The following is an 11,694-nucleotide window of genomic DNA, read 5'->3' as shown; positions in this document are numbered from 1 at the left end:
ATTTAGATTCTTCCTTTGGATTTTTCTTCACGTTTTTTTTTTTGGCTGGGATTTTTCTCAAGACAGTCTTGATATTTTACTCACGCTTGTCAGACTACGTTTCGAAATTTTTTTTCCAGCCGTTTAATTCCCATTTCCCCTCGATTCCTCTTTTAAACTTTAATTCTTTTTAGATTTCTCTCGAGATGGTCTTAACATTTTACTCTAGACTACATTTAGACAGCGTTTCCAGACGTTTGAACTTTTTATTCAAATTTCATTTGTTCCAATCACATTGCGTAGGGACAATAGTCAACCTATCCTCCAGAAACATTCTAACATCCACGGAGGAATGTAATTTCCTCCCCCCCCCCTCCCCCCGGTTGGGGAAAATGTTAAGATCACTGTTCACCGCGGCGGAGGAAATAAAATTTTCACTCTTCGATAAGGGATTTGCTCTCGGTGGTATGGTATACCGCGTTTTATCACGCGAAATTCCGCGTTCACCGCGTCAACAATTTTCCCCACCCCCGCAACGTGTCAACGTCACGTGGCCTAACTCGTCGCCTGTCTCGCGAGACATTAACGCGAGCCGTCGCGACGCCACGTCGTAGATTCGAGTTTTATTAGGTAGTTACGATATACACATATAGTCCTCGACGTCTACGTAGTTTTGGTGACGTTCGCAGAGATTACGCCCTCCCTCTCTCTTCCCCCTCATCCCTTTGGTAAACAGAAACCACTGTCACGATTTTGCCGTCACATACTGTCTAGTTTCTTTATGACTGCTTACACCTTACGTTCTTCATTTTTATTCCAGCAACCGATTTCTCTCGCTATCTTGTTTCGTCGGTCTTTAATTTCTGTTAAACAGCGAAGAGCATATAAGTAACGACGAAAAATTGTCGATAATTTAAATTGTTACAAAAATGTTGTTCCAAAGATGATTTTACATCGTGCAGCCGGCGGGAGAGGGAAAGGTATTTTTTTTTTTTTTTTGTTTCTCGAAAATTGTGAAAATTAAAACGATCGTTTGTTATACTAAAGATATACTAAAACAATTCTCCTCGTGACTGGATTCACGATGATCTCTGAAGCGTGTAATTTTCCATTTATCTGCACGACTTTTATTCGCTGTTCTATTGAATTTTGTTTCATTGGGATTAATCGAAATTTTAAGATTCCTTGAATATTTGCCATTTAATATTTAAAGTTCAAGAGTAGAAAGGAGAGACTTCGTTCCTCGAAATGATAGATTTAATCGCGAAAACAACTTTTCGATGTTTTTATAGACGTTTCAATTTTTACAATTTAAAAGAAAAAGCACTCTCATTTATTACACAATATAAAATGACGATTTTTGAAAAAAAAAAAAAAAAACAAATTCACGATTGTGAAAGTGGAGATCTTTAGTGTGGTTTTGTCGCAATTTTTACTTTTCTTTCACCAAAGTTACAACAGTTTAAACGATCGATCATTTTTCATTGTTATTCAGTCTCGATTATACTTTCTGCTAAAGATATTGTAAAAATGTTTATATTTCTGTTTATAAGCAGATCTTTATATGCTTGCCAAATAATAATACTTGTTATTAACTGTTTAAAACTGATTTTTTATAATTCTGAATTCCAGTGATTTTCGAACTTTTCATATTTGTTGATGGTTCATGGTAGGTGTCAATATTTAATTCTCACTTATTTACTTAATTTAAATAAAGAATTTAAGTACTTTGAAATATTTCCCTCGCATAAATTGCAGAGGTTCGTAATACACGTTAAGATCAACTCGGAAGATTGAAACGGGGTAAATTCACAGGGTATTTATAAACAAATTTATATAGGTTCCCTTTTGAAATTTGTAAGTCGACCCTCGTTCCAACCCCAACGGAGTATGAATATGAAACCCTGACACATATGTAAAGGCCCCTTGGACCTATAAAATTTGACTCCAGAAATATTAAAGTCAGTCGCGCAGTTCCCGAGTTATTGAACTGTTTCCTCTTATGCGAGCAATTCCGAAAGAGTACAACAAATTAGATTTATCAGACGATTCATTTGTTACACTTCGAAGCAAATTATTCTTGAGAATTGATCGTTCTTCGAAACTGATTAACGCGAGAGGATACTTTCGATAAAAATAATACTATTATTACTATTAATTATAAATAAAATAATACTGTTATTACTATTAATCATTTGATTATGAATAATACTATTATTACTGTTATTTATATATAAAAATAATACTATTATTTAATTAATTTGTACTACTATTAATAGACATGTTTTGTCGTGCATTTACCAGCAATTTTACCGTAAAATTTACAACATTATCGCATATATCTTCATCAGATTCAAGGAAGCCGCAGATTTCTTCGCTGTAAAACGCTTTTACCTGAGTGACATGTCGAGGCTCGTGACTAGAATCCCCCACTTGCAATACCTGCCCGGGATATCGAGGGACGTGCATTTTGTGCGGTCGCTGCTTTTGTAATTTTGAACTGGAAACCGCGTGCCTCGAATAACCGTGTTCCTCTAAGAAAATTTTCATGTAGCAACATTCTATTCGCCGATGTTCCTCAATAGAATGGTTCAGCACCTGATTGTTTTATAACAATAACGCCAGCCCTTGCTGCTGCAAATTTGACTTCAATTTATCTTAAATTTTCACCGCCCGTCTTGAATTTCGCAACATTACACTGAGAAATACATCTTGGACGCATGCATTTCGCTTGTTCTAAACTTCACGATGTTGAAACATGCGATCTTTTATATAATACTAAGAGATATTCTAACGTTTTGACGTAATGTTAATAAATATTCGTAAATATTGAGAAGTATTAGTAATATTTCAGCACATGTTTTGCCTGTTCTAAATTTTAGAATATTAAAAAATTTATCACAACATTGAGAAATATATTTCAAACGCACATTTTGCTGGTTCTAAATTTTATAATATTAAAAAATTTATTACAACATCGAGAAATATATTTCAAACGCATATTTTGTCTGTTCTAGATTTTATAATATTAAAAAATTTATTACAACATCGAGAAATGTATTTCAAACGCATATTTTGCTAATTCTAAATATTATAATGTTAAAAAATTTATTACAACATCGAGAAATGTTTTTAAAACGCATATTTTGCTAATTCTAAATTTTATAATGTTAAAAAATTTATTACAACATCGAGAAATATATTTCAAACGCATATTTTGCTAATTCTAAATATTATAATGTTAAAACATTTATTACAACATCGAGAAATATATTTCAAACGCATATTTTGCTAATTCTAAATATTATAATGTTAAAAAATTTATTACAATATCGAGAAATGTATTTCAAACGCATATTTTGCTAATTCTAAATTTTATAATGTTAAAAAATTTATTACAACATCGAGAAATGTATTTCAAACGCATATTTTGCTAGTTCTAAATTTTATAATATTAAAAAATTTATTACAATATCGAGAAATGTATTTCAAACGCATATTTTGCTAGTTCTAAATTTTATAATATTAAAAAATTTATTACAATATCGAGAAATGTATTTCAAACGCATATTTTGCTAGTTCTAAATTTTATAATATTAAAAAATTTATTACAATATCGAGAAATGTATTTCAAACGCATATTTTGCTAGTTCTAAATTTTATAATATTAAAAAATTTATTACAATATCGAGAAATGTATTTCAAACGCATATTTTGCTAGTTCTAAATTTTATAACAGTTTCTGATACAACACGTGCCAAGAAATATTCTTGCACATTGACTTTGATGTATTGTTATAAAATTCATAATTTCTTTAGCGTTTCACTTTGCCGGTATTCAACAAATTTTACACGACGTCACAAAGTTGACAAATATTTTCAAAGAACGAAACAATAACATTACGTTAATAATAATTTCAAAGAATAGGTTGTACTTATGTTTAAAAATGAGAGATCTATTGGGAAGTTGTATTTTGATGCTTTTGTATTTAATATCTCGTATAAATTATCGAGTGAAACATTTCCTTTGTGAAACTATTGTTTCGTTCGTAGGGACAATACCCAATAACCAATGAAGGGGAACTTTAGGGGATTCTTTATTGAAAAGCACTTTTATCCTAGATCCCTGACTAGAATTTTTGCGGTGCCAGCTTCCAATATTGAAGAACACACGCTTAGACTTAAGTATACATCCCGGTGGAATCCAATCTCGAATTTGCCAGCCCTGTTTTTTCCACAATCTCGTCGCGTGTATAATCCCTCTCGTTTCGTTTGTCACGCGAACAGTTTATTAATCATAAATTTGTTTCTTATCAATTTCAAGTGGATGTATTTTTTATAGAAAAAAGAAGAAGAAAAAAGAAAGAGAGAATAGGAAGAACCGAATTTCCCCTAAATCAGTACCGTTCAATTTTCATGATTTATTCAACAGTTTTCAATTCTCGAGTTCTCTTTCGCCGGACGGGACAATTTATTTTTATCCTTTCACTCTGTTCGAAATTTTTCAGCGAACGATCGTAATGGCCCCGTCGTAATGGCGTGTTACGCCATTTAACTTCGATGGAACGAGCAAAAGATATATAAAAAAAAGAAAAAGAATACGTACCTATATTTTTGCCCAACGAAAGTTAAAAACGTGCCAGAGAAATTTATGAACTGTTCTCCGCGCTATCGTTGTCCCTGGATTAATATAATCTAGGCGTCGTGTAATTACGGTAATTGTAAATTGGAGCAAAGAATATTGTCGCCATCTTCGTTAATTTATCACTACTCGGTGTTGTATCCCGCTGTGAATATATATCGCGAAAGGAAATGAGATGAAAACGCAACGACTCTACGTTACGATAAATTTGCTTCACGAACGTCTTGAATGTTACCTCGAGTACGCAGATTCGTATTTTTCTCTCCCCTTTCGCCCGCCCCCGTTAATTAGAAAAATTATCAATTGAAACGAGTTAAACTCTAATTGCTTTCTTATCGAGAGGAATAAAATAAATAATGGTCGCTGCTTGGAAGTTCCTTTCCTAGGAAATGAATAATTCAGGGAAGTGTGTTTCGAGGTAAAAAGCAGAAAATCCATGGAACGGACTGCTGAGATAAATTAACCTGTTTCATTTGAAAGCGATTAAACACGATCTCGATATATAACGAGAACTTTCAGCAAACTGTTGTACTCTCGACATATTCTTCATTCAACTTCTCACTGCTAGTCGTTTTTCTGATGTAAATGACAGAAGATATTCACTTTCAAAGAAAATATCCGAGATTAGATATAAGAGCAATAATTAAGTATAATTCATAGTTATAATTTTTGATATATATAATTTATAAATATAATATATATATTTATATTATATATAATAATATATTTTTATATATATTTAAATTACGTTTGTATATATTTATTTGAATATATTTAAATTATATTTATATATATTTTTATAATATATATATAATAATTTATGTATATGTTATATTTATATATATATATATATATATCTAGTATACATAATTTCTGATATAATTTCGTTCTCATTGACCACTTGATTTCATTTCGAAACTTCTACTTTGACAGAAAGAGAGATTCATTCTTTTCAAAGATGATGTCACATCGTACGCGTGGAAAAATAAAAATGATTTCCCCTTGATAATTATAAAAATTCGAAAATTCCAAAAAGAGTTTCTTCTATATTTAAATTATATTTAAATATATTTAATTATATAAATTATTTAAATATATTTAAATTATATAAATTATTTAAATATATTTAAATTATATAAATTATTTAAATATATTTAAATTATATTTATATATATTTTTATAATATATATATAATAATTTATGTATATGATATATATTTATATATATATCTAATATATATAATTTCGTTCTCATTGACCACTTGATCTCATTTCGAAACTTCTACCTTGACTGAGAGAGAGATTCATTCTTTTCAAAGATGATGTCACATCGTATAGCGTAGAAAAATAAAAATGATTTTCCTTTGATTATGAAAATTCGAAAATTCCAAAAATAATAAAAGAGTTTCTTTGTGGCTGCATTCGCAATGATTTTGAAATCTACTGTATCTACACGATCTATTGTTTTCACTAAATGACGAAATGTTAAGACATCTTGAATCTTTGTCGTCTGATCCTTTATTAGTATACTCAATGAAACACTTAAAAAATGTACGACCAATGAACCAAACCTAATAACAAAAAGAATTGTTTAATGTTCGTACACGCGTTGGAATTTTCGACAATTTTCCTAGGCGAAAGCAATACTTTCTCGTCATCTGCATATTGTCGAACAATCATCATCGAAGAAAATGAACACGCGTCCTTGAAAAACGGAGCCACTTGCGCTGGCAACTGATTGCGGACCATAACGAGCGACCAAAACCGTACACGATATTATTCGTCGCTTTCGCTTTGAACTCGCCAATTTCGGTATGACATCACTGGATAGAAATGATTGAGAGAAGTAATGAATTCATTATTTGCTTTGCCTATTTTGTTTCACCTAAACCTAGATATACTTAAAACCGGAGAGAATGTTGCAATTTTGGAAAAACGAAAAATTCTCGTCGTGCGTCGCTCGTCATTGAGACCGCGGGACGATGGACGGACGATTGATTCGCTTTTGCAAATTTATCGACTATTTCGCAATAATCTCTCATTGGTACGGCATTGGTGCTGCCAACGTTTAACAACTCGCGCACGCGCGTAATCGCCGTCGGCTTGTCTTGCCAATTTAATCCGAAACGGTGAACCAGCGGAATTCCAGAAATGAAAAGTTGGCCAAGTATTTAAGTTTAATATCAACTTCGCCGGAACCTAAATACGCCACGATATTGCACCATCGTCGACCATTTGCTCCACTTTGCCGATCCGATAATAAAATAAATTTTCCCGCCCGGTGAAGAATTCCAGGTGTGTTGCAAACTCGTAACAAAACGTTAAGGGTTTGTTGACTCCGACGCGAGTCCGGCGCTCGTCCCAAAACTTTCAGCAGAACATTCCAACAGTTTCAACTAATAAGAGAAATCCTCTCCCCGTCGTACCAGGAGATTTTCACTCGCCTGCGGTTTCTCATCCGTTGCGGGGCCGCAGGTTTCTAGAATTAACTGCACGTTAGTGGCGCATGTCTATGACGGATTTATACGGGGAACGTTATCCTGTTGATGGATTCGAACCGCATGATAAACCAGCCACGGCAGCGCCTGGTTTTTGTCCGCGGTCAAGAACCGAGTGCTCGTAAATTGCCGGATGATCGGTAAAAGTTTCGTTCGGGAAGCTGGCGGAATTTTTCGGTTTTGTTTTTGCCGATTAACTGGCCATTCGCACGCCTGGGAATATTGTTATTGGAAATCTTTGTACAATATTTATCGTGACTCGCCGCGAAGCTGTCGCTGCGCGATTATTATATATTTATGCATGTATGTATGTAACCACGTCGTGTAGTAATGCTTATTTTAACACGTAAAACAACGGAAACGTAATAAAATTAGGACGTAGGCTGCATTAATTTTGCGATTATTTCTCGGCAGTATGCGTGGTATTGACGAAAACTTGAATTTAACTTTAAATCTGCGAATTATATAAATAATATGGAGATGAACAAAGTAGTGTAAGTCGTTAATACTATGGTATTAAAATACGACGAGTTTCATATATTTATATACGAGGGAATTCTTGCGTTATTTGTAATCTCTCACGAAAATTCGTATTTTGCGCGAACGTTCGTGTATTAATATCCATTTTTTAATGCATAAAACAATGATATAAACTGCATTAATTTTGCAATTGTCTTTCTACAGAGAGCGTGGCATTAATGAAAATTTGAATTTAATATAATATTATAATTATACAAAGCATGCAGAATATAAATAATAGAATAGAATCTGATGAATAATATAATACTATATAATTATATAAAGTCTGCAGAATGTATGTAGAAATAAATGAAATAGAAATAAAGGAGTACAAATAAATAACGTGTTAAAATGCAACGAACGCGCGGATTATTAATTTATTATTGGAAATCTTCATCATTAAAGTGTCCTCGCACAAGTTACGAATTAAAGGGAACCATTTATTTATGCAGCGTGTGATAAAATTTTATCCTTTGATACATAGAACAACGAGAAGAAACAGACTGCATTAATTTTCTAAACTCTTTCTGTAGAGTACGATATGTATATATATATACATAAAATTATTATATATGTATTATAATATATAATATGTATATAATTTATATATTTAGGCTATAAATTTCTGTGCTTTTTACATATATATATAATTACATATGTATAATATATAATATTATATTATATATGTATTATAATATATATATAATTTAATTATTTAATTATTTAATATTATATTATTATATTATTATTATTTAATATTATATTATTATATTATATTATTATTATATATAATTTAATTATTTAGTATTATATTATTATAATTTAATTATAATAATATAATATTATAATTTAAAATATAAGTATATATATTATAATTTAATAATATAATATTATAAATAAAATTATAATAATATAATATTATAATTTAATAATTATTTAATTATAATAATATATATATAATTTATAGCCTAAATATATAAATTATATATATATTATATATTATATATTATAATACATATATAATAATTATATATATATATATATAATTATAAAGTGAAGCACTTTACAAATTTACAAACGAAATAAATGAAACAGTTGGTACATATAAATGTGCAACTTCTCTGGATATACATTATATCAGATACGTTTTATCAAGTATTGATTTTTCACCGGTTGATGTATACCTAGTCTTTAGAAAGCAGGAGCTTCCGGCGCTGGCTTTAATATGTTCACTTTTCCTCCGCCAGAATCCTGCGACAACGGTAAAAGTCAACAGGATACCGGTAAACAGGGAACAATCACGTAAATTCTCAGTCTTGCCTCTTGGAATTATTCGGTCTTAGAGATTGTACCACTCCCGCCGCTGTATTTACGAAGTTCAGCCTGTGAACGCAAACAAATGGCTTTAATCCGTTTAACATAAATGCCACGCGGTTTAATTAAATTTCAGCCGCGAGATAATAATCTTTACGCCCGTGAAAATGTTTCCTTTTTCTCTCTCGCTCACTCTTTCCCTCTCTATCTCTCTGTTCACACCTCGCGAATTCTCGTTTTCTATTTTGCAATTGTCATTTGTTTCATTTTGTTTAACCCGATTACCCAGTTGTATTCCATTCGCAATTACCGTGCTGCTGTTTTCGAGTTTTTCTTCCTTTCTTTCTTTTTTTTTTTTTTTTTTCTTCTTTTCAGGAATTATCATCATCGTTTCGATTGATTTGTAATTTCTATTTGCGCGATCGGTGCACAAGCAATGGTCGATAATTCGATGTTCAATAATTTTAGGCTATTTGTTGGTTACAGGTAGACACACCGGACAGCGTGCTACAAAGTGGACTGGGCCCGGGGCCAGACATGGGTCACACGATTTTACGCTCGATGGTCGATCCGAGAGATTACGATCGATTAAGATACTTGCAAATGAATGGCGGCCAACCGAACAGCTTCGAGGAAACGATACACAGGGTACGATTTTCATTTTATTGCAACATATTTCCAACTTACAAACAGTTTTCGTTTTATCGTTGATAGTCGAAAAAAAATTAAATTTGATTGACAACTTTGTGTCGTAATCTGTCCGTTTCATTGAACTTTAAACTTTGCCCATTTCATAGGAAATTCTTCTGAAATTTTGCTACATTTTCCTCGCATGATTCCTCCTCACTCGATACCGATATTACATCGTATTATATATTATATAGCGAATCGTATCGATAATTATGCATAGCGAAATCTTTTTGTCTGTTTGTGTTTTTCAGCTGAAAGTTCAAGAGGCGCTGCGAAAGAAGGAGCGATTTCATAAAGAACACGAGGAGGTGAGTGCAATATAAATTAAAGTTCATTCTTCCCTTTCTCCTCCCTCCTTCCTTTTTTTTTTTTTTCAATTTGCTAATGAGTTTTTGTTTATACGAATGCCGAAGAAGGGGAACGGGGGCGCGTTTACAAAGGAAGCGGGACGAGGGCAATAAGCACGATAAAAAGCTTATCAAGCTTTTTATAACCTAGAAATTATATCGTTTCTCTCTCCAAGTATTGTGTGCATTACTTTTAGTATTATCTGCTTTAGTATGATTAACGAGCATTACTTTTAGTATTATCTGCTCAATATTGATTAACGAGCAATCAATGGATAAAGAACAATCGTATAAATTAAACAGTGATAGTAATTGTAACAGGATGAGCCAATAACCTTGTCCTCGAATATTTCTTTATTCAGCACAATCTTCCAAACTAATAATTTCCCGACACACGTCGTTTAATAGCTTCTTTTATTTTTAAAATCACCGAAATCATTCGCAAAGATGATTACGAGCCTCTCTCTTCGTATCTCTTTTCTTAAAGCTCCAGAAATAATGGAGATGTTTAATCTCTTGCCACGCACGTTGAGAACTGTTTGTCTCGAAAAAATTGCAATATTCTTTCAATTTCAAGTATATTTAGGTATAACTCAGGCAAAACAGATAATAAATTTATTGCTTCTCAATAATTTCTATCCAGTGATATCGTACGGACGGGTTCAAAAGGAAAGCGACGAATTTATTGTGCACGGGTTCGGTCGCTCGTTATGGTCCGCAATCAGTTGCCAGCGCAAGCGGTTCAGACAGATTGGACAAAGTTTACCGTAACATAAATATAAAGAAAATCATACAGTTTGTCGTGTCGCTGATGTAAACACTATTGAAACAAAGGACGATCCAATTTGAAAGCAGGGCGGATTTGAGATCGAATTGCCGACCAAGATGGCGTCGCAAAGCCATCGTGGAACTTATCGATTAATGACGTGATAATTACCGGCGACGTCGTCGACAAGCGAGTATGGCTGGAGTGACGTGCACCTCGAATGCAATAAGGACAGTCTCGCAGAGGATTACGAGAATTCTTGGTAACTTTTTAAAGGCACTAATCCTCTTTTTCCTTGCCCTCGTCCGAGCAGAGATACAGAGACGAAACACGTGTGTGGGAAGAAGTTGAAACTGGTAAGGGACCTCGCGGCTCGGGAGGCAAACCGAAATGGTATCGTTGAAGTTTGCGGGAAGGACTGGTCAAGATTTGGAACGAGCGGCGTGAGAGGGGACCAACTGGATCATCCGGGATTATTTGACAAAAGTTTCTAAGCCGCTTCGTAATAGCAGAGTTTGTCATCCAATTCACCGAACTCCGAAATTCCACATAAAATCCATCGAAAATTTCTTTGCTACTCCATATTGTTGTGTCTTATGCTGTTGACCTTCTGAACGACTCGACCGATCCAACACCACTTTTTGTAAATTTCTCTCTTCATCTTGACACGTGCACACTTTACTATCGTAAAATTATTATTATTATTATTATATTATTATTATCTTTATATTATTAAAATTATTATCATTATATTATTAAAATTATTATTATATTATTATCATTATATTATTAAAATTATTATTATTATATTATTATCATAATTATATTATTAAAATTATTATTTTTATTATATTATTAAAATTATTATTATTATTATTATTATTATTATTATTATTATTATTATTATATTATCATTATTATTATATTATTATTATATTATT

At 32.2% G+C, this 11,694-nt stretch overlaps 1 protein-coding gene across 1 annotated transcript in view; it reads left to right on the top strand.

Annotated features, from left to right (window-relative positions):
* Window positions 1-11,694, top strand: part of LOC122527968 — a gene marked incomplete at its 5' end in the record, with an annotated part of 72,123 nt that overhangs the window by 33,840 nt on the left and 26,589 nt on the right. Inside the window, 2 exons of the mRNA XM_043652602.1 lie at window positions 9,437-9,598; window positions 9,892-9,948. Of these exons, the coding sequence (XP_043508537.1) occupies window positions 9,437-9,598; window positions 9,892-9,948 (219 nt within the window). The remainder of the gene's footprint in view (window positions 1-9,436; window positions 9,599-9,891; window positions 9,949-11,694) is intronic.

This window comes from Frieseomelitta varia, unplaced genomic scaffold (assembly GCF_011392965.1).
Source record: "Frieseomelitta varia isolate USP_RPSP 00005682 unplaced genomic scaffold, Fvar_1.2 scaffold_240, whole genome shotgun sequence".
NCBI classification, from domain to species: Eukaryota; Metazoa; Arthropoda; class Insecta; order Hymenoptera; family Apidae; genus Frieseomelitta; species Frieseomelitta varia.
The sequence above is the reverse complement of the archived record's forward strand: the minus strand, read 5'-3'. Positions and strand labels throughout refer to the sequence as shown.